Source organism: Rhinoderma darwinii, chromosome 3 (genome assembly GCF_050947455.1).
Source record: "Rhinoderma darwinii isolate aRhiDar2 chromosome 3, aRhiDar2.hap1, whole genome shotgun sequence".
NCBI classification, from domain to species: Eukaryota; Metazoa; Chordata; class Amphibia; order Anura; family Rhinodermatidae; genus Rhinoderma; species Rhinoderma darwinii.
Genome location: NC_134689.1, coordinates 290,914,604 through 290,938,937, shown reverse-complemented (window position 1 = coordinate 290,938,937; position 24,334 = coordinate 290,914,604). Strand labels below are relative to the sequence as shown.

At 42.8% G+C, this 24,334-nt stretch overlaps 1 protein-coding gene across 1 annotated transcript in view; it reads right to left on the bottom strand.

Annotated features, from left to right (window-relative positions):
• Positions 1–24,334, bottom strand: part of LOC142750442 (transient receptor potential cation channel subfamily M member 7-like) — a 94,850-nt gene that overhangs the window by 12,433 nt on the left and 58,083 nt on the right. Inside the window, exons 26-34 of the mRNA XM_075859443.1 lie at positions 21,871–21,997; positions 12,560–12,741; positions 12,305–12,437; positions 8,595–9,484; positions 5,863–5,906; positions 5,015–5,111; positions 3,255–3,325; positions 2,296–2,333; positions 1,475–1,500 (exon numbers count right to left, since the gene is read on the bottom strand). Of these exons, the coding sequence (XP_075715558.1) occupies positions 1,475–1,500; positions 2,296–2,333; positions 3,255–3,325; positions 5,015–5,111; positions 5,863–5,906; positions 8,595–9,484; positions 12,305–12,437; positions 12,560–12,741; positions 21,871–21,997 (1,608 nt within the window). The remainder of the gene's footprint in view (positions 1–1,474; positions 1,501–2,295; positions 2,334–3,254; positions 3,326–5,014; positions 5,112–5,862; positions 5,907–8,594; positions 9,485–12,304; positions 12,438–12,559; positions 12,742–21,870; positions 21,998–24,334) is intronic.

The following is a 24,334-nucleotide window of genomic DNA, read 5'->3' as shown; positions in this document are numbered from 1 at the left end:
GGGAGATAATGGAACCAGTACAGCATGTTCACTCGACTGTTACTGTATCTCCTTATCATGGCCGTCCTGACGGAGCGTCCTTTATTCTAGCAATCGGTGTGAGACCACCCACTGATCTAATATTTATCACCTATGCTGTGGATACATGATAAATGTCATTGCTGGGAAAAACACTTTAAGGCTATGCTCACACTGAGTTTTTTTGACGCGGAAACCGCGCCGCAAAACTCGTCAAAAACGGCCCGAAAATGCATCCCATTGATTACAATGGGAGGCGGAGGCGTCTTTTTCCCGCGAGCGGTAAAACTGTCTCGCGGGAGAAAGAAGGGACATGCCCTATCTTCGGGCGTTTACGCCTCTGACCTCCCATTGACTTCAATGGGAGGCAGAGAAAACGTATTTCGCTGCGTTTTATGCCCACGGCGCTCAATGGCCGCAGCGAAAGTCGGCGTGCAGGGAGAGGAAAATCTGCCTCAAACTTCCAAACTGAACTTTGAGGCAGAAATTCCACCTGCAATAAACTCTGTGTGAACATAGCCTAAAAAGGACCTGTCACGTCTATTGACATGTCTATTTAAGTAAATACTTGTATTACCCATGAAATAACAATTCTGGAACATATTTTCTTAGAACTCTGCATTGTGTCATTCCTCTGTTATTCCTCCTAGAAATTTATGAATAAATTGACAACTGGGGGTTACCATTCTCCTTGTAAAAGGGTGCGTCCCCACACAGTCTCACTCTGTCAGCACTGATTGGACATTGTCGGTTTGTGTAGGGACACACCCTCAACTGGTTGTCAAGTTATTCATTAATTTCTATTAGGAATAATAGAGGAACGGTACAACGTAGATGTCTAAGAAAAGATGCTCCAGAATAGTTTTTTCATAAGGAATACAATTATTTAGTAAATGTCAGGAGATGTGACTGGTCCTCTTTAAGTTCAATGGGAGCAGAACAAATGCTTATGAAGCTTGCTCTCCACTAGCAATCACATCAGGCATATTCAAAGGTCCAGCATCTAACACTTTATACACCATGGGGCTCTGACTTACTTCTGCCTGAGAAATAAGTGGAGGGCTGTATTTCAGGTTGTACCATCATTATTGCCTGGTTTATCATCAAGAACAGTACTCACATTGGGTAGGCCTCAGAAAAACAACTGTACTTGCTGATAAATCAGGCAATAATGATGGTTGGGCACTATTGTAGAAGAGAGTTACAGAAACTTCTTGCCCCAACTACATTCTATTATTCAAGCTGTCAGCAAATTCATCCCAGGGAGGTTTGATGGGCCAAGGAGGGAGGAGCTCCTATCCTTCAAAAAGAACATCTCCAATGGCCCCTTTAATTTGTCATCCAGCCTTAATATCACACCAAAAACACTCAACCCTTCACTAAGTCCCCAAAAGAAACTCAGTGTCAGACTCCCCATTGGAATTTATTTGTAAGAGTCATTTGAAAAATGTCTTACTTGTGAAGCCTTCTTTTGTAATCGACCTAAAATAAAAACGGGGAATCATAAATTGGACATCACTGTGTCTGTCGCAAAAATGGTGCAAATTTTACTCAACATAGTCTTAATAATGGTGAAGTGGTGCACAGACTTATGTGAATTTTGTACGCTACTATATATTGCCAAAAAATCATTCAGTGAGGTAACAGACATAAAACATAGCAGTAACATAGAAATTTTTCAAATAAATGATCCAGTATGACCTGTTACAGTAGATTACTATTTTGGTGCATAATAACTTAAACTTAAAAATAAATTAAAAGAGTTAATCGGGTTTTTAAAATTGATGGCCTATCCTTAGGATAGATCATTCATGTTAGATCGGTGGAACAATGGTGCAATACCTTGCATAGCCACTTCAAATGTAATGGCGCGTGCAAAGTAAGAATAAAAACCATGTAAACAATTAAGCGCCTGCGGCGCTTGTACGAGCAAAATCGCCCCTTCCAACAGCTGATAGGCGTGGGGTGCCAAGAGTCGAAACCCCACCGATCTATTATTGATAGTCTATCCTAAGTATAGGCCATTAATTGAAAAAACCCGGAGAACCCCTTTAAATGTCACGTCAATGACAGCATATTACATTTTACTCTATGACAAAAACCTACTACAATGTGCGGTAGGTCTAACCTGTCATTAGCGCTTTATAAATAAAGTGCAAATATGAGATATGAGGAAAAAAGTGACAGCCAGTTTTGCACCATCTACTTTAAAAAACTGTGCTAATTTTAAGAAATGTTCCCCAATATTGAGATATCATAGAACAGAGGTAAACTTACAACTTGTAGCTTGAAGAGTATCTGCTGTTATACGGCTCCTGTTTCCAAAAAGAGAACATTCAGATAATATCACTATGGCATCAGGGCTACCTCCATCAGATCATTATTGCCATTTTAGATGTTTATGTAAATCAAAAGACAAAATTGTGAGGCTGCAGAATTAAAATTAGAGTTCCCAAATATAGTCAAATTTTAATCAATAAACCATGCGCTACTAAAATCACCTATTAAAGGCAGTAAACAGTTACTGTGAGTAGTCGTGGATCTGCATTTTCTTCATGATTTAAAATACCCCCTTATTCATTAGAAATGGAGCAATACATATGATAAGAGATCAGATAGTATAGGAAAAAGTATTGCCTACTTATTCTAGAATCCCTCCGATTAGGTTTTGAATCTCTCACAAATAAAACTCCACCTCATAATAGTAAATGTATGATCTTCTCTTATAATATGTATTGCTGTATTTGTAATGAATATGAAGGCATTGTAAATCATGTATATTGATGTATGCTTTTATTATATGGTTGTATAAATAAGACGGCCACTGACAAGTGTCAAGCCCCGCAAGAAGCCGAAACATGAAACTCGAGTCGATGGTACAGGCTACTCTGGCGTCTCAGACAGGTTTTTGATATGCCTTTTTGTAATGCTATTTTGTGAGTCGAATAAAACCCTGGCATTAGAAGTGAACTTTGTTGTGTGGTATTACATATTTGCAGTCCGTTCCCTCTGTCATCGAATGTGCACTGGATATGAATATACATGTTGAGCGTAGGTGAAATCTTTTATTTTACATTGTGTTCAATTCAATTGTAGAAATAGTGTCAAAGGAAATGAACATCTACGCCCACTCACGGTGATTTTAGCAGCGCACCGTTTTATTATTTCAATGTAAATGGTTGCGTAATGCGGTCATATTGTGCAATGAATGTTCAGGTATTATACAGTATACAGACCTTCAGTAATGCTGCTGTAGAGTCTGTCTGGTACACATCTTCAAAAGACATCGATCTACTATCCAAATCGACTACATAGCAGAAAATATTAACAGGAGAAGGAAAATAAAATAAAAAAATGCAATTTTATTAACCCAAAATCTTCATTTAAAATAAAGACATAGAAGTGTCACAATTGTGTTCATACTGCTTTACTAGTATACGCTGGAATTGCATCAAGGCCGCAGGTTGTGCACCGCTGCTATATAGTTTCAATATTCTGTGATGCTTAATTCCATTAAAAGCTCTTAAGCTACGCGTTGTGGTAAAGGCAAAACTGAAAAAAAGCTGCTACAATCACTATATTAGTCCACAAATTCGTTTTTACATTTCTAGATAAAAAAACAAACAAAAAACAAACAACAACAGATGCTAAATTTTAAATGGGAACCTGGAGTTGAATGAAAAAAAAAAAAAAGATAGTACTTTGTATTTCTTATCTTGAACCGATAAAAAAAACAGCCGTGTGAAGACACCCATAGAACTTCATTGTTCTGAAAACGGTCATGCGACGTCCGTAACAAAAAGTTGGTCATCACATGGCCGTTTTTCAATGTCATGTGAATATAGCCTTAAAAAATTGAGCACATTTTACTCCTTACTCCAGCGGATTCTGTTTATGATACGCCAGTGAAGTCAAGGAATTAAGTGTCATGTTTGCAATCTCTTCATGCATGGTTTCTATGCATAACAGTATTTATTTATAAAGCATTACTCCCCCCACCCATTAAGTCATTGGGGATAAAATTAATCATAAATGATATGTGTCGGGCAAACTGCGGTTTGAATTAAGTGCAGCATGCCCCAATACTGTGCAGTGTTAACCATGTATTCACAATATGATTAAAAAAAAAACAAAAAAAACATTGGCTTCGATGCATATTCTTTTTCTGCTGCATTACCCTTTGTTTTAAACGAAAACTGGATCCAGGCCAAGGTAAGAAGGGAGAAAACTAAGGGAATTACACATTTTTCCCTTTTTTGGGAAATGGTGAGATCAAGAGCAGACCCATATGACACAACTATGATCTGATCCTTCTTCTAAACAAGGGTTAGTAGACTGTGATATAATACTTGAAGGCATGAGCTTGATATGCCATAAAACTGTGGGGCTCTGACTCTGGGCATTAAGGTCCTCTTACAGCGGCCAATTTTGGCTGGTACATTGAGCGCCAATCAACTAGACAGCTCATTGATGGGCGCTCGTTTGCTCCTGTCACATGGAGCTATGTATGGAGAATAGAACTCGTTACTCCAATCGCTTGTCCCCATACGTTATTATCATGTCGGCAGTGCGTCTCCGTTTACACAGGGGGATGTGCTGCCCACAACGATAATATTTTAGTTTTTTAAAACGATGCGACCAGCAGATGAACGAGCGTTTGCTTGTTCATCTGCTGATCGCTGCCCTGTGTACACAGGGCAATTATCGGCAACGAGCGTTCTATGAACGATCTTTTGCATGATCATTGGTCAGTGTAAAAGGGCCTTTAGTGTGCTGTATTTCTGTATCTCCCTTTCTTTGGAGAGTGACTGCACATATATGGCTAGCTCTTTATTAAGAACAGGGACCAGACTTTTCGTTCTCGAGATAGTTGAAGGTCCAAGTTGTTGGAGCCCCATCATTCATAGTTTTATCTAATTCATATGCCATGAAACTCGATAAATGGAATGCCTACACAAAGCATCCACTCATATTATATGGAATATACATTACATACACTGAGTTCTGGATGTCCATGAAGAAGAGTTTTCTAATTCCTTTAATTCTGTGCATGAGTGAGATCTTCTGAGATTGTCATCATCCTTGTGGCATGGCTGTGATTGAGAAACAAGAGAGATTGTATCCTCTGGATTATCATGGGGTTCTTATGAGTTGCTTCAGGTAAGTACAGACCACTACATTCCTCACAGTGAAATAGTTACTGAATTTTAATACAGAATCTGAATATAGATTTTTGCATTGGTCAGTACTAAGAAAACTGGGCATTATCCAGGGACATGTCTTTATAACCTGGAGACGGAGACTCTCAATGTCCGGCTAAGAATGTTTCGCAAACCTCTTTACCAAGCTTCTTAGAAGTAAGAATAGCAGTAGGTCGTTGCTCGAGATGGAAAAAAATGCTTGTGTTCCCCTTTGGAAAAAAGTTGTAACTCACTACCCTACAGATTATGGGCAGCTGCCAATTGTGCACTATGGTCTATGAGGAGGACTTTCTGGGTGACCCAGCTTGGCGCAATAACCTGATATTTACTGCAATATTGAAGTGTGATTTAAAGAGGTCATGTTTTAGTAAATACTTGTATCCTCCATAAAATAACAATTCTGGAGCATCTACGTTGCGCCGTTCCGCTGCTATTCCTCCTAAAAAATTATGAATATATTGACAGCTGGGTAAAAACAGTTGGGTGTGTGTCTCTACTCAGTGACAATGTCCAATCAGTGCTGACTGAGTTGGACTGTATAGGGAGACACCCCTTTTTGACAGTTCCTCTCATTTCTTATGTCACTGTATCAGTTACTGTCTCCGTTTTAACACCGTGACTATTGTAAAAAAATAAAGATTACCTCCATCACAGGAGAGGTTTGTTTTTCTGCAGGAGCCTTGATTCCTACATTAAGGAAAGAAAATGATAATATCAGGACTTTTAATCATCATCATGTTTAAAGGGGCTCTGGACTTTTAGCAAGTACTACTAAAATGATAATACGTGTGCAATATATTTGCTGTACCCTGAGCCAAAACCTCTGTTCTATGGACAGCAGTGGCGTAACTACCGCCGTAGCAGCCGTAGCGGCTGATACGGGGCCCGCGGCATGAGGGGCCCGTGTCGCCCGCCGGCACGGGCCCCCACCATGGCCGGAGGCTCCGCTAGCAGCCGCTATGGCTGCTAAAGCGGGACGCCACTGAACACTACGGCAGAGCAGGGAGGTATCTCCCCGCTCTGCCATTAAACAAAAGACATGTATCCCCTATCCACAGGACAGGGGATACATGTGTGATCGCTGGCATTGATAGGGAGAACGGGGGACTGAAAGTCCCCTGAAGTTCTCCATCACAAACCTCGGACTTCCAGGGTCTGTGTCGGCAGCTCCATAGAAATGAATGGAGCGCCGGTCGCGCTTGTGCGCATGCGTGACCAGCGTTCCTTTCATTTTTATTGAGCTGCGCAGACGCCGGAAGTCAGAGGTTAGTCATGGAGAACTTCGGGGGACATTCGGTCCCCCGTTCTCCCTATCGCTGCCAGCGATCACACATGTATCCCCTATCCTGTGGATAAGGGATGCATGTTATTTGTAGGACACACTGTAGGTCGCATTTTTTGGGGGGGTTGGGGACGCTGTACGTTCCCTACAGGGGGGGGTTGTATAGCGTTACCTACAGGGGGTGTCTGTATGGCGTTCCCTATGGGGGGGCTGTACGGCTTTTACTACAGGGGGGCTGTATGGCGTTCCCTACAGGGGGGGGGCTGTATGGCGTTCCCTACGGGGGGGCTGTGTGGCGTTCCCTACAGGGAGGGGCTGTGTGGCGTTCCCTACAGGTGGGGGCTGTATGGCATTCCCTACAGGGGGGGCTGTATGGCGTTCCCTACAGGGGGGGTTGTATGGCGTTCCCTACAGGGGGGGCTGTATGGCGCTCTCTACAGTGGGGGCTGTATGGCGCTCTCTACAGTGGGGGCTGTATGGCGTTAGCGCCATACAGCCCCCCTATAGATAACGCCATACAGCCCCCCTGTAGATAACGCCATACAGTCCCCCCTGTAGATAACGCCATCCAGTCCCCCCTGTAGATAACGCCGTACAGTCCCCCCTGTAGGTAACACCATACAGTCTCCCCTGTAGGTAACGCCACACAGCCCCCCTGTAGGTAACACCATACAGCCCCCCTGTAGATAAAGCCATACAGTCCCCTCTGTAGGTAACGCCATACAGTCCCCCCTGTAGGTAACGCCATACAGCCCCCCCTGTAGGTAACGCCATACAGCCCCCCCTGTAGATAACGCCATACAGTCCCCCCTGTAGATAACGCCATACAGTCCCCCCTGTAGATAACGCCATACAGTCCCCTCTGTAGATAACGCCATACAGTCCCCCAATGTAGGTAACGCCATACAGCCCCCTGTAGATAACGCCATACAGCCCCCTGTAGATAACGCCATACAGCCCCCCTCTGTAGATAACGCCATACAGCCCCCCTGTAGATAGCTCCATACAGCCCCCCTGTAGATAGCTCCATACAGCCCCCCTGTAGATAGCTCCATACAGCCCCCCTGTAGATAACGCCATACACTCCCCCCTGTAGATAACGCCATACAGCCCCCTCTGTAGATATCTACAAAGGGCTGTATGGTGTTATCTACAGGGGGGGCTGTATGGCGTTATCTACAGGGGGACTATATGGCGTTATCTACAGGGGGGACTGTATGGCGTTATCTACAGGGGGGACTGTATGGCGTTATCTACAGGGGGGCTGTATGGCGTTATCTACAGGGGGGCTGTATGGCGTTATCTACAGGGGGGGGCTGTATGGCGTTATCTACAGAGGGGGCTGTATGGCGCTATCTACAGGGGGGCTGTATGGCGTTACCTACAGGGGGGCTGTAAAAAAGGCACTATCTACAAGGGGGGGTTGTATGACACCCAGGGGAGGGGGGCCCCAGTCAAAAGCTTGCTATGGGGCCCAGTCTTTCCTAGTTACGCCCCTGATGGACAGAATGTGTTTGTTCACACAGAAGGAAAAAAAGCAGGAGAGTTAGACAGGTTTACATAAACTGTTAGTGGTGAGGCAGTGAACTGGACCAGTACTACATCGAAAAAAATGTGGTTCAGTGTGTTCCTAGAGCTGCTTATATAGAACATAGGTAATTTTTTCTATAACAAGTTTTTCTTCTACTAAAATCAATTAGAGAAAAAGCCATTCGGACATCAGGAATAATGAATGCTGCTGTTAGGATAAAAAAAATGGCATGCCCTAGAAGTTATGTGAACTGGATTTTTTATCATCCTGCTCAGTAGAAGTATCATCTGGCTACTGTGGTTAACTAGTGCAGCAGCTCTAACGGCATAAAACCCTGCCTAAGAAGAAAAAAAAAAGATAAAAAATATTTTTGCTATAGTTATATTATCATAACTTCTAACACAATGATGCATAGAGTTAAGATGCTGTATGCTACAAAATAGGCAAAGTAATAATTTGTAATAAATCTAAATTGTGGCTCCAATTTCTTATTATGTTTTCTACACAAATTATAACGCTGGTATCCAAAATAGAACAAGAAAGGAAGTGACAGTAATTTTACCTGGACTTTTAGATTGTTTCCACAGTTTGTAAAATACTCCAGTAAGTTTATTATTGTTACTATGTCGATCTTTACCATTTTTGAGAATGACTACATTTGGGGACTTATCCAATGAGGGCTGTTCAGCTTCCTTATCTTTCAGTTCAGAAGATGATTTGAAATATTGATCACCATTTTCAGGGTCATTTTCATAAAGAGCCTTGTTGTCGTCATCTGTAAATGCACAATTTACAAATCCTTCCTCTTTGTATACCTTCCCAAGCAGTGATGAACTGGCTGACTCCAGACATGTTGGTATAACTTGTATTGGACTCTTTTTAGACTGAACAATTGTGGAAACATTTAAGACTTCTGGAACCTGCAGTTGCTTAGATTCTGGTGAGGAGTTTTGAGTTGATGTCTCATGTGTTACATGAGGCCTGCTTTTTAGAGATTTGTGTTTTACATAATCTAGGTTTTTCTCTTCACAGACACCTCCATGCTGGAATTCTGGGAGCTGATCAGATAAGTAAAGTAAAGTATTGTGTATAGGACCAAACTCTGACCCATTGATCCTTTGCAGAGAAATTGAAGTTTTATTATACTTTTCTAAACCAGGTTGTGAAACGGAACGAGCCCAGATTTGGCTACTTCTGCTCTTCTGCCATGTGGTTGATTGTCCAAGACCATCATCAGTGGTTTGCTTTGAGAGGCTTAAATCACAGGACATAATACTATGGCTTCTATTAGATTCCATTGCTTTCTGTGCAGTGAGAGTTTTTATGGAATCCAATGTAAGCCCTGAAAGATCTTGCAGGTGTCCAATGTGATCATCTAAATGGTCAAGTAAACTTTTTATGGAGTTGACATGATCTCTGACGTCCTTCATGTCCCCAAACATGTCTTCCACTCTAGAAAAACAGAAATAATGTGATGTACTGGATGTCTATGAAAGAAGGTGAACATCTATTGATGAACATAAATTTGAGAAATTAATACAATTTATTAATCAATAATTCAGTACATCAGGGGCCAAAACAAACCCAATTTCTAAGTTTTTATCTAAGCAGTCTTATATTCACGCCATATATACACCATTCAGCCATAACCATAAAACCACCGGCCTAATATTGTATAGGTCCCCCTTGTACCGCCAAAACATCTCTGAACTGTCGAGGCATGGACTCCACAAGACCTTTGAAGGTGTCCTGTGGTATCTTGCACTAAGACATTAGTGGCAGATCCAGATCCTTTAAAGGAGTTGTCCCAACAAAAATATTCATCACCTATACACAGGATAGGTGATAAGCGTATGATCCTGGCTGGTCTGACAGCTGGGATCCCCAGCAATCACGAGAATGAGGGTCCCATGTCCTCCATTTGAATGGAGCAGTGGTCACAGGTGCGCTCTAATGCTCCATTCATTCTCTAGGGGAATGATGGAGATAGCCAAGCGCTGTACTCGACTATTTCCGACAGTCACGTAGAGAATAAATGGAGAGGTAGTGCAGACATTAGACCACCGGTCCAATCAAACAAGGGACATGGGACCCTAGGTCTTGTGATCACTGTGGGTCCCAGTGGTGGAACCCACTGTGATCATACATTTATCACTTATTCTATAATAGGGTTTTCCCACTAAAAAAATTTAAGTCCTGTAACTTGCGAGGTGGGGCCTCCATAAATCGGACTTGTTTTCCAGCAAATCCCACAGATGCTCTATTGAAATTAGATCTGGGGAATTTGGAAGCCAGGTCAACACCTTGAACTCTTTTTCACATTCCTAAAACCATTCCTGAACAATCTTTGCAGTGCGGCAGCGTGCATTATCTTGTTGAAAGAGCTGCCATTAGGGAATACTGTTGTCATGAAGGGGTGTACTTTGTCTTCAACAATGTTTAGATAGGTGGCATGTATCAAATAAATAAAATGCCAGGATCTAAGGTTTCCCAGCAGAACATTGCCCAGAGCATCACATGCCTCTGCCGGCTTGCCCATAGTGCATCCTGGTGCCATCTCTTCCCCAGATAAATGATGCACCCGCATCCAGCCATCCACATGATTTAAAAGAAAATGTGATTCATCAGACCAGGCCACCTTCTTTCATTGCTCCATGGTCCAGCTATGATGCTCACGTGGCCATTGTAAGTGCTTTTGCCGGTGAACAGGGGTCATGGGCACTCTGAAAAGTCTGCAGCTACACAGCCCCTAACGGAGTAAACTGTGGATCACTAGGTGTTCTGACACCTTTATATCATGAAGATCAAATCTGTGGCACTCTGCAGGTTGTCTGGGTGCTATTGGTAGGTTCCCACCCTGTCAATATTTAGAAGATAAACTCAAGCACTCCTTAGATGAATATGCAAAAAAAGGTGATTTATTCGGATTAGGAAATATTTAAAGATAAGTAATGTTTCGGTCACAATCCGGCCTTTGTCAAACTCTGCAAGTGAACGCAGAAGCGATATACATATTAAAGCAAAAATAAAGTACTTGTCACATATAAGATAATCATATATATACACAAATGGATATCACATCAATATTCTAATATGTGGCAATAACTTGGTAATACAGGCAATACCTTTATATCATAGCCAGCATTAAGTTTTTTCAGCAATTTGTGCCACAGTAGCTATTATGTGGTATGGGACAAGAAGCGCTAGCCATCAATGAGCCATGGGTGCCGATGACCCTGTTGCCGGTTCACTGGTTGTCCTTCTTTAAAACACTGCATAATGGGAATACCCCACAAAACCTGCCGTTTTGGTGATGCTCTGACCCAGTTGTCTTTGGCCCTTGTCATAGTCATTTAGATCCTTAAAGTCTATGTAAAACCTTGAAAGGGATTTTTTTTTTCTTTTAATAAGAACATCAATCAGTGTGATTGGTGCAACTTTCTAATTAGTTTTTATTAAAAATGATTTTTACTTTTTGACATACAGCTGCTCTGTATTCTCTATACAGAGCACCTGTATCGCTCGCTAAATCCTGTTCCCGTCAGGTCCGCGGGATTTGTTCATTGAAAGCGGGTCCTACGTGTCTCTGACACGCAGGATCCACCTGTTATCCATCACATCTAAGTTCATAACTTAGATGTGATAGATTATAGGTGGACCTGCGTGTCAGACACGTAGGACCCGCTGAAACTGAACCCGTCAGCTCCTAGTGAACGATACAGCTGCTCTGTATACAGGATACAGAGCAGCTGTATCTCAAAAAGTCTAAATAATTTTTAATAAAAACTAATAATAAAGTTTCACCAAACACACTGACTGACCTTATTAAAAAAAAAAAAAAAAATCCCTTTTAAAGGTTTATATGTGTAGCCTTTAAGCTTGCCCATTTATTTATTTATTTTTGCTTATTTTTGCTTCCAACACACATAACTTCAAGAACTGACTGTTCACTCGCTGCCAAATATATCCCACCCTCGACAGATGCCATTGTAACAAAATAATCAATGTTATTCACTTCACCGGTCAGTGGTTTTAATATGGTATGGCTGAAAGCTGAATATTTAGAGGATACTGGCCATTTAATGGATTTGTATAGTTTTTAATAAATTTTGGAACTAAAAGATCACAAGTCACACCTTGATAACATATTCACTGTTACTGATGTTAAGGAACAGTTTCCATCGATAAGACATAAGTAAACTACATTAGTTTATAGCTGTAAGCTAAGAGTATCCCAAGAGTGTTTAGATTTATTTTTCCACTAAAATGTACCTTTCAGATGTTACCCGAATTCTTTCATCACTCTTTGAGTTATTATCATCTTTCTTGTCATGAAAATAGATCTGTACACATTCTTCTTCAAATTCATGCAGCCTCTTTTTATCTTCTTCAGTCAGGAAGAGTTCTGTGGGCAAATTTGAGTAAAATAAAGATTGTAAGAACAATTTCCTTGTTTTGTCAGATTTTTAAAAGGGGTGGCAACTATAAGAAATCAAACTGAAAATAAATGCAGTGGATATAACTTACGTGGCCCCTGAGAATTTGATCGCTTTCTCCGTCCACACAGCCAGTTCATGACAGCAATGAAATGATTGAGAAGAATGAAGGGTGGAGGAAGCACTGGCTTATTGTGATAAAACATCACAAAATAATAGCGCTGAAACTTCCACAGATGATCAGAAATGCCTTTACACTCCAAGTACACATTGCTGAAAGACACAGAAACACATATTATCAAAACTGTAAATATTAATATCAAACCGTTAGTTGGTTAATGCACAAAATTGTGATATCTACAGCTAACCACAGATAATCCAATATGCCGAGACACCCGTACGATGCTAGGTGGCAAGTGATATTAGCTCTTTCAGGTAATTTAGTGTCTATAGCTAATCTACAATTCTTTGAGGGAAAGTGGGGTTAAAAACATGTAATAGACAGGGCCGGAGTCAGCACCCGGCGAACCCAGGCAAGTACCAGGGCCCACTAACCTTGGGGGGGCCCCCTTGGCCACCGGGTCCCGACGCTGCCATCTTGGCTCTTCCAGGAGAGGAATCCCCAACCAGAGTCTTGCAGGGGATTCTGCCCCTGTCTAGGAGGCGGCGTAAGGATCGCTGTGCTACCCACCGTCACAGGCGCCCATATGCCCAGTGGCCCCAGTAGCAGCCGCTATGGCTGCTACAGCGATAGCAACACCACATTCAATAGTATCGGCGTCCTTAGGATGCAGATAGTATTGAACCCTATGGCAGAGGGAGGTATCTGCCCACTCTGCCATTTACTACGCTACAGACTCCCAGGCAGAGTGCTAGTAGCTAATAGTGTGAAGGCATAAATTCAAAATTCCATGTTTTGTATTTTGTGTCAGTATACACTGCACAGTATGATATTCATTTTTGTCTTTTAGTTTGCCTTGTAATAATCTGCAGATGCTCTGCAGATTACTTAGTTATTTCTTTTTGGCAGTAAAACAGTTCATACAAGTAACAGTCAGGGATAACGCGCAAGGTCAGAGGGAGGGATTCTCTCTCTGCAGATTACACTCTATGAGTCATGCTCTTTGTTCTATGTGTCTGAGTGACTGACTCACGAAGCTCGTAAATACCTTCTAATTTGGAACCTACAGAAATCAAGGCGTAGTGGTACCGTTGTGACCACAGAAATTGGTGCCCGAACAGGGACCGACAGTTACACCTTGGTGCTCCCCTGACTCCGAATGCCCTGCAGTGTCTAGCCAGGAACGTGCAGACCATCGCTGCAGCATAAGGTAAGAAGCCTTTATTCTTACAACTTTGCTCTGCACCTTCTACACTGTGAGTTCGGGGATGAGCGGGAGACATAAGGTAAGAGGGTCTTAAAGAGGCTCTGTCACCAGATTATAAGTGCTCTATCTCCTACATAATCTGATCGGCGCTGTAATGTAGATAACAGCAGTGGTTTTTATTTTGAAAAACGATAATTTTTGAGCGAGTTATGAGCAATTTTAGATTTAGTTTCTTAATGCCCAACTGGGCGTGTTTTTACTTTTGACCAAGTGGGTGTTGTAAAGAAGTGTATGAGGCTGACCAATGATCGTTTTTCAAAATAAAAACCACTGCTGTTATCTACATTCCAGCGCCGATCAGATTATGTTAGGAGATAGGGCACTTATAATCTGGTGACAGAGCCTCTTTAAATGCTTGCCGGTCCATGAATCCTTGTTCCCTCAGGAAAAGTGCCTGATTTCTGTAACGGTTGTGTGAATGTGTTTTAGGTAAAAAATGAGTTTTGATCATGCCTCACTCATGCTAGGATTGTTGTTTTTGATTGCCATTTTTGGAGTTTTGTTACTATATTGGATTAGTCTGGGTGTGGGTGAGTGTCACAGACCCCGGTCCGTATTTTAAAGCACTTGCCAGAGTAGTGTGTGGGTGACTGTAGAAAATAGATAGTAAGTGAGTATCTATCAGTCCCTTCCCAGTAGACAAGGTGATGCTGGGAAAAGTATGTGTGTGGGTGACTGTAGCTATCAGTCCCTTCCCAGTAGACAAGGTGTACCTGTAGCTATCAGTCGGCCATCTTCCAGTAGACAAGGTGATGCTGGGACATGTAGCGTGACCAAGATGGGGAATTTAGTGACACTGACACCCCAGAAGAAGAAACCCAGAGTTTCTCCGGTGGATATAGTAAAACAAAGGGAAGGGAGAGATGCAGTCAAAAACTGGAGGAGATTTATGAAAGGGGTGAGGTAGGTAGAACCCATAGAGGATAGTTAAAAGATAAGATAAAAAGTTCACGGAGCAAGTGAATGCCTCGGAAAAAGTGTCCAAGGAAGTACAGGGAGGAGGGGCTAGGGAAATCGAATGTGGAGGAAAGTTATATTATGAATGTTATGATGGTAAGAGATGGGGATGACGACGGGAACAGAGAAGGGAATGAGGAACTGGAAGAGAAAAAGGGATTTATCCTTTATGGAACAGTTAAAGAAACCCATAAAAGAAGCTGTAGGAGTAGCCCGTCCTGAATGGAGGAGCCTAGACCCATGAGACCTCATGAAAGTTGCGCAAGGCCTAGAACAAAGTCAGAAACAACAGAGAAAGAAAAATCCTGTAGCAGGAATGGCTCCCTACTACCCCCAGAATCAGAATCAAGGGGGACAGGGCAGGGGACCCCGAAAACAGATAATTTGTTACAATTGTGATAAGCCTGGACATATTTCCAGAAATTGTAAGGCCGCAAGGAGACCTAGAGACCCCAATTGGCAGCCACAAGCTCAGTCACAGGAAGGAGATCAAGAACAACCTCCTCTGCAGCACTCGGGCAGGCATCGTCCGAATGAGGAGGATTAGGGGTATCAATCATGAGAAATTAGCAATCCAGAAGCTGGCACCATAGCTTCAATCCTGCCCATTAAATTAGGACCCACCCCGTTAGTATCTCTATCCATAGAAGGGCAGAGGCCAATTCCTTTTCTCATTGATACTGGAGCAGCCACAACAGTAGTAAGTGCCAGTCAAATACCCACTTATTTTATCTCTGGTGAAACACAACTATGTGTGGGAGTAGAGGGGAATGTAGTCTAGAACCCATCGCAAAGCCAGTTGTCCTCTCGTTTCGTCCTCACAAATCTGTAGTCACTCGCATCGTTACTAGCGAAACCACCCCAGTAAATTTATTAGGAGCAGATTTGTTACAGAGGCTCAGGACCAGTATAGAATATCTAGAAGATGGGACAGTGCAGCTGACAGGACACTGGGGAGAGGAAGAATTATGTCTTATTGCCTCGTATGATCTTAACCCTTGGGATGAATGGCCGTCGTCTCAAGTGTCTATTCCCATCAGAAGTGGAGACACTCAGCGTGACACCAGTCAGCTTATTGGGCAGCTGGTCCTACGGATGTAGGAGTTCTTCCAGTCCCACCAGTGACTGTAAGGCCTCGTGCCCACTTCAGTTTTTTCCTTCAGGGTGCTATCCGTTTTTGTCATTGATAGCACCCTGAACCGAAGCGAAACGGAAGCACAACGTTCGTTTAACTGGTTGCCGACACAGGACGAGAATGCTCGTCCTGAGCGGCGAGTACTTCGCGCATTAGGACGAGCATTCTCGTCCTGTGTAACAGCCGTCTGTGCGCGCGATCGAGAGCGGGGCAATGGCTGTAATACACAGCCACAGCCCCGCTCTGACAGCGGAGAGGAGAGAAACATCTTCTCTCTGCTGTTAACCCGTTGAACGCCGCGATGAAAGCTGATCGCGGAGTTCAAGGAGGGGGGACTGCACTTTGATCGCTTCACAGAAGATAATTGTGATGCGATCAAAGCCCACAACTCGTATGGCCAGACTGCCCAGTGTCCATTGAAGGACCCCAGGGCTGTCTGAACTTATTTCTTGTTGTTAGGGCATACTGAGGTATGCCCTAACAACTGCCTGTGTACAATCAGTACACAGGCTAATGTACTCGCATATAGATCTATGCCAGTACAGTACAGTTACAAAATCAAAATCAAAATGATAAATCCCTTTATGGGATTAAAAAAAAAAGTTAAATGAATGTAAAAAAAATTAATGATAAATAAATAAAGTAAAAAAAATACACAGAAAAACAATTTTTTTTATAATAAATAAACTTTTTAAAATAGAAGTCCCAAAACATGAAATAATAGACATATTTGGTATCACCACGACCGTAACAACCTGTACAACAAATGTATAACATTATTTATGATGATCGGTGTATGGTGTAAAAAAAAATATATTAAAAGTGCTGCGGAACTGCTTTTTTTCTGCATTTTCAGCAAAATAAAAATTTATAGAAATTAAACGATAATGTATTTGTACCAAAAAATTGTACCTACATAAAGTACAACTCTTCCCACAAAAAACAAAGTCTCATACAAATACGTCGTACAAAAAATAAAAGAGTTAGGAGCGTCGGGATGCAAAGAGGGAAATCTAAAAAAATTGTTCTGTCCTCAAGGGGTTCTGTCCTTAAGGGGTTAAAACGGAAACACGGAACGGACACATGGAAACCACACGGATACAAAACGGACACACGGATTCGTCAAAAATGGCTGAGAAAATGGTGATGGAAGTGTGCATGAGGCCTAAGTCTCAAACCTGGCCACCCACTGCCACAGAAGAAAAAATACCCTTTGAGCATGGCTCAGTCACAAGCCATTTCTGCAAGTGTTCAGGATTTTCTGCGGGCAGGAATCCTCAGTGAAATAGTGTCCCCATGTAATACCCCATTGTACCCAGTCAAAAAGAAGACAGACAAAGGGGAACCAATCATATGGTACATGATCTTCAAGCTGTCAATTCTGTTACTGTATTTAATAACCCAATTGTGCCAAATCCCCATACCTTGTTGGCACAAATTCCTCACAATGCCACACATTTTACTGTTATTGATTTGGCAAATGCTTTATTTTCTATAACATTACATCCTGACTGTTGGTACTTGTTTGCCTTCACTCATTTCGGCAAACAGTACGCATGGAAGGTGCGGCGCCCAGATTTTCCCTAGCATGTATACGGCTGCAATCGGCCTAGTTCTTGAAGATTGGGATCCCGACCCCGATGTGGTCCTTCTTCAATATGTGGATGATCTTTTATTATGTTGCCCCAGCCAGGATCAGTGTATCCAAACATCCCTGGCAGTTTTTGGCAACAAAAGGCTGCAAGGTTTCACAAGCAAAACTTCAGTTACCACAGTGATATTTTTGGGCCACTGCGTGTCACAAGGGATTAGACACCCAACACCTGAAAGGGTGCAAGTAGTTTCAAGAATACCTCCACCACAAACTTTTAGTGCCGTACGTACCTTTTTAGGGACTCGACTCGGTAGCCAGAGGGGCCCCATCTTGTGTCAGGGCAAGAGTAGCAGTGCCGGCAGTCTTGGACAAGGCAACAAATTTTATACTCAACCACTCTGTGACTGTTTACGCCCCCCATAATATTTCAGCAGTACTCACACAGGCCCAGCTGAAACACCTGTCTACTGCTCGACATCTGAGATTACAATGTGCTTTGCTTCTTCCTGAGCAGGTGACCATCCAGAGATGTACCACCCTGAATCCAGCTACCTTACTGCCTTTGGAGCAAGGTGGAGAAGATACAGGTATTTGGTCTAAATTTCTTCCTTCTATGGAAGATCATGATTGCATGGCCCTCATGGCCCAGGAGACTGTGGGCTTTTCACATGTCAAGGATTCACCATTACATAACCCTGACTTTATTCTCTTTGTGGGTGGTTCAAGGTACTTCGAGGATGGTAATTTCCATACAGGATATTCAGTAGTAGATACAGAAGTAGTACACAAAGCCGAGGCACTACCATCACACAAGTCAGCACAGGAAGCTGAGTTGAAATCTCTCACAGAAGCCTGTAGGTTAGTAAAAGCTAAGACAGTTTAGGGCCTGTTCACATTACCGTTCGCTTTCCGTGCCGGGGTTCCATCTGAGGTTTCCGTCGGGTGAACCCCCGAAACGGAAAGTGAAAGTGAAACCACAGCTTCCATATCAATGGTGACGGAAACATCGCTAATGGTTTCCGTTCGTCACCATTCCGTCAGGTTTCCGGGTTTCCGACGGAATCAATAGCGCAGTCGACTCCGCTATTGATTCCGTCATTAAAACGGAAACCTGCCGGAATGGTGACGAACGGAAACCATTAGCGATGTTTCCGTCACCATTGATATCAATGGTGACTGAAACGGAAGCTGTGGTTTCACTTTCACTTTCCGTTGCGGGGTTCACCCGACGGAAACCTCCGACGGAACCCCGGAGCGGAAAGCCAACACTGATATGAACAGGCCCTAACATATATACAGACTCAAGGTATGCTTTTTGGATTGCTCATGATTATGGCCCTATATGGAAAGCAAGAGCATTCCTCACGTCAGCAGGCACACCTATCAAAAACTCAGACCTGGTAAAAGTCTTAATGGAAGCTCTAATGGAACCCACTAAAATAAAAGCACACACTAAGGTAAACAGCATGGAAACCAAGGGCAATGAAATACCAGATAGAGCAGCAAAAGAAGCAGCCAAAATACCTGCCGCCCTTGCTACTACAATGACTGTACTACACCCGGAGAATGTGCGGGACTTTGTTAACCCTAAAATGTTACAAGTTCTAGAGAAACAAGTCAGCCCAGAGGAACAGCGGACATGGCATGAAAAAGGTGCCATCCAAAGAGGACATGATGGGTTATGGACTTTGAAAAACAGGCTCTGCCTACCTAGGACGTTACATCCTATGATGACCCAGGTAACTCACGGTAAGACACATCAGTCAAAAACAGCCATGAGCGACTTGGTAAATACACATTGGTTAGCCCCTGGTTTCAGATTGATGGCCTCAAAATACACCCAGGGATGTATGATATGCGCTCACAATAATGTGGGAAGAACTGTAAAAGTACCTCAGAAACATACCCCAAAACCTTTGTATCCTTTTCAGAGACTACAGATCGATTACATCCAATTACCAAAGGTGGGAATTTATGAATACGTACTTGTGTGCATTGATTTGTTTTCAGGTTGGCCAGAAGCTTTCCCAGTGGCCAAAGCGACTGCAATATCCACTGCCCAGAAAATAATCACTGAAGTGGTATGCCGGTATGGAGTACCCGAGGTAATTGAGAGTGACAGAGGCTCTCACTTTACAGGAGAGGTAATGACAGATCATGACAGCTTTAGGAATAGATCAAGCATTCCATACACCATACCATCCACAAAGTAGTGGGAAGGTCGAGAGGTTAAATGGGACTCTAAAATTAAACATCCAAAAGGCAATGGTAAAAAGGTTCTACATCCCGAGGAGAAGGACACGGAAGAACTCTAAAATCATGAAATTGCTTATTTACTAACAAGTGTTGTCTGGAATATGCTGGTTATGGACGGCTGCCTACGTTTCTGCTAATTTTACTAAACAAATAATAGCTAACAAATCAGAAACTCTAACGCCCTTCAGTAAAACCAGTGCCTTTTCAGGATGTATGTATAATATTACACACATACAGTGGAACAACCAAACCATTGTGTTTCTTCCTAATCTTCCTAAACTATTAGTACAGTATGGGTAACAGAACCTTTACCCTACGAAAATATTATTTTGCCATTGAATAAACTTAGGGAACTATTATAAGGGTCTGACCAGGTGAGGAAAATGATGACCGCACACAATGTGACTTTACAAACGGTAAAAATAGCAGCCACTATTACTGGAGGCCATTTAACACATTTGGCATCATAACTTCAGGATGTCACTACACATCATGGTATGACATCTTTGCAGGGCTCTCACCCACGGCCCCAAAAATATTAAGTTACCTGTTTCAACCACTTATCTGTATAATGATTTTGTTTGTGATACTAACATGTTTTAATTGTTATGCTTTTTGTAAAATAAGGACGGCATTTGAAAGAAGACCTCTACCCTATAATGAAAGATTGTTGTGAGATATTAGGTGAATCAGGTGAAGAAAACCACTTCCGTAAGCCCTGCCTTTGCTGAAGGAAGAAGCGAAAGTTCCATTTGTGGGTAATTCAGTAACCTAATTTATCACAAAAGGTGGGATTTGTGAAGGAATAAATTAAAAATTCCAATTTTTGTATTTTGTGTCAGTATACACTGCACAGTATGATATTAATTTTTGTCTTTTAGTTTGCCTTGTAATAATCTGAAGATGCTCTGCAGATTACTTCGATTTTTTTTTGGCAGTAAAACAGTTCATGCAAGTAACAGTCAGGGATAACGTGCAAGGTCAGAGGGAAGGATTCTCCCTTTGCCGATTACACTCTATGAGTCATGCTCTGTGCCTTACAAATATACGCTGTATATGATAATAAATTGGAGTCTTGCTTTTTGAGAACATGGTCTCAGATTGACTAACTCACCGAGCTTGTAAATATCTTCTAATTTGGAACCTACAGAAATCAAGGCGTAGTGGTACCGTCGCGACCACAATAGCGCTCTGCCCGGGACACTGGCTGTGGGGAAGCCCCAGACATCACTGTCCATATTTGGACAGTGAGGTCAGAAGGAGTTCCAGGCAGAGCGATAGGAGCGGCTCTGCTCTGGGACTCCATCTTTGGGGAAGCCCCTGACATCACTGTCCATATATGGACAGTGATGTCAGGAGGAGAGGAGTCCCAGACAGAGCGCTAGAAGTGACTCTAATCCGGGTCTCCGTCTCTGGGAAAGCCCCTGATATCACTGTCCATATATGAACAGTGATGTTAGGAGCAGCGCAGGAGTCCCAGGCAGAGTGCAAGAAGTGCTCTGCCCGGGACTATGGCTCTGGGGTTGCCCCTGACAACTCTGTACATATATGGAGAGTGACAACGGGGCTTCTCCGGAAGCGGAATCCCCAGCCAGAGCGTTGGCAATGCTCTGGCTAGGGATTCCACTCCTAGAGGGAGGGGAGCTGTGTGGCACTACAAGGAAGGAGGGCTGTGTGGCACTACCAGGAAGGAGGGCTTTATGGCACTACCTGGGAGCGGGGCTTAGTGGCACTACCTGGGAGGGGGGCTGTGGCACTATCTGGGAGGAGGGGGCTGCGTGGCCCAACCTGGGAGGGGGCTGCGTGGCCCAACCCAACCTGGGAGGGGGCTGTGTGGCACTATCTACAGAGGGCACTAAATTTATGGGGAAACAAACTGGGGGCATAACTTCTACATGGGGACATAAACAGGGCCTAACGTCTATATGGGCACAAAGTGGCGTTTTCTGCTATTTTACTGCAGCCGTTAGTTCCCCTGCAAAGGGGCCTACTAAATGTGTCGCCCAAGGGCCCACATAAACCTGGAGTCAGCCCTGGTAATAAACATACAGTTAAATTATTATTTTACTTACTTAAATATAGCAATGAGAAGGTTGACCATAATTATGTACTGTACAAACACATAAACGGCCTGCAGAAATCCATTCAGCCAGGTTCCAGTACCACAAAGATTATGAACAACTGTGTCATTAGCACATTCTGGTAGAAGAAAAACAAAGTGATTAACTCCATGTAAAACAATAAGGTATATTAATAACATTCCAGGTAGATGAATTTACAATTATCTTGTAGATTAGGTAATGATGTTTGTTAAAGGGGTTGTCCACTTTTTATTTTTTCTATTAATTTATTTATAGAATAGGAAATCAAACATATTACTAATATACATGTATTTAAAATTCTGCTCACATATCTTTCTTATATCAGTGCAGTTGTCCCTTTCTAAAAATAAAAAAATGGTAGTTTATCATTATTCCACCATTAGTCCTATTCTGACGGGAAGCTCAGACGGAACGTCAGAACGGGACCCTAACGCAGATGTGAACGAAGCCTTAGAGAGATATTTGTTTTATGCTACTAATTGACAATAAATGGTTAAGGATAAAGTCAATTCTCCTTTAAATGTCACCTGCTTATCCCAGCAAGAAGTGCAGCGCCGCCTTAGAAAGACTAAATTAGACAAATCACCGGGCCAGATGGCACCCCGGAGATCTGCAGAAATTCAGTATCGTAATAGACAGACCCCTATTTCTAATATTTAAGGGTTCTATCATAACAAGGTCTGTGCCACAGGACTGGCGCATGGCAAATGTGGTGCCAATATTCAAAAAGGGATCAAAAATTGAGGCCGGAAACTATAGGCCTGTAAGTTTAACCTCCATTGTGGGTAAAATATTTGAAGGTTTTCTAAGAGATGCTATTCTTGAGTATCTAAATGAAAATAAACATATAACGCAGTATCAGCATGGGTTTATGTGGGATCGGTTCTGTCAAACTAATTTGATCAGCTTCTATGAGGAGGTAAGTTCTAGACTGGACCTGGGTAAGGGCTCATTCAGACCAGCGTAATACTTGTCCGTGTTCTGTGCGTTGAAATAACCCACATGACACGGACCCATTAATTTCAATTGGGCTATTCAGACATGAGTCTTCACGCAGCGTGTGTCCATTGCGTAGAACTCAGTGCATGTCCTATATTGGTGCGTTTTTGCACACCTAGTCGCCCATTTAAAGAGGCTCTGTCACCAGATTTTGCAACCCCTATCTCCTATTGCAGCAGATCGGCGCTGCAATGTAGATAAGAGTAACGTTTTGTTTTTTTAAAAACGAGCATTTTTGGCCAAGTTATGACCATTTTTATATTTATGCAAATGAGCCTTTCTTAAAGAGGCTCTGTCACCAGATTTTGCAGCCCCTATCTGCTATTGCAGCAGATAGGCGCTGCAATGTAGATTACAGTAACGTTTTTATTTTTAAAAAACGATCATTTTTGGCCAAGTTATGACCATTTTTGTAGTTATGCAAATGAGGCTTGCAAAAGTCCAAGTGGGTGTGTTTAAAAGTAAAAGTCCAAGTGGGCGTGTATTATGTGCGTACATCGGGGCGTTTTTAATACTTTTACTAGCTGGGCGCTCTGACGAGAAGTATCATCCACTTCTCTTCAGAACGCCCAGCTTCTGGCAGTGCAGATCTGTGACGTCACTCACAGGTCCTGCATCGTGTCGGACACATCGGCACCAGAGGCTTCAGTTGATTCTGCAGCAGCATCGGCGTTAGCAGGTAAGTCGATGTAGCTACTTACCTGCAAACGCCGATGCTGCTGCAGAATCATCTGTAGTCTCTGGTGCCGATCTGTCCCCGCTCGTCTGACACGATGCAGGACCTGTGAGTGACGACACAGCGTGATCTCTCGAGAACACGCTGTGTCTGCACTGCCAGAAGCTGGGCGTTTGGAAGAGAAGTGGATGATACTTCTCATCAGAACGCCCATCTAGTAAAAGTATTAAAAACGCCCCGCCTTTTATGGTAATTATTTTTCCCTCTGGGACGGAGCTTCTTAACCACGCCCACTGCCACCACCTGTCCGGCCCTGACTGGCTAAGGAGTTGTCAATCAAAAAGAAGGAGGTGGAGTCCACTCTGAGATGCTGGACTCTTTTCTGCTCATTTGCATACGGTGTGGGACCACTGAAAAACCGAATACTAAAGCTACAGAGCTTACTTAGAACATATTTATAGCTTAGATGGCAATGATTTTTCACCCACTTTCACCAGGTATTGCTGGCTTTATAGCTAAAATGCTGGTGACAGGTTCCCTTTAAAAAAATACAAAACTTTTGTGTTAGGGCCTGTTCACATCACCGTTCGCTTCCGTTCCGGGGTTCCGTCTGAGGTTTCTGTCGGGCGAACCCCGCAACGGAAAGTAAAAGTGACAGCACAGCTTCCGTTTCAGTCACCATTGATCTCAATGGTGACGGAAACATCGCTAATGGTTTCCGTTCGTCACCATTCCGGCTGGTTTTCGGACGGAATCAAT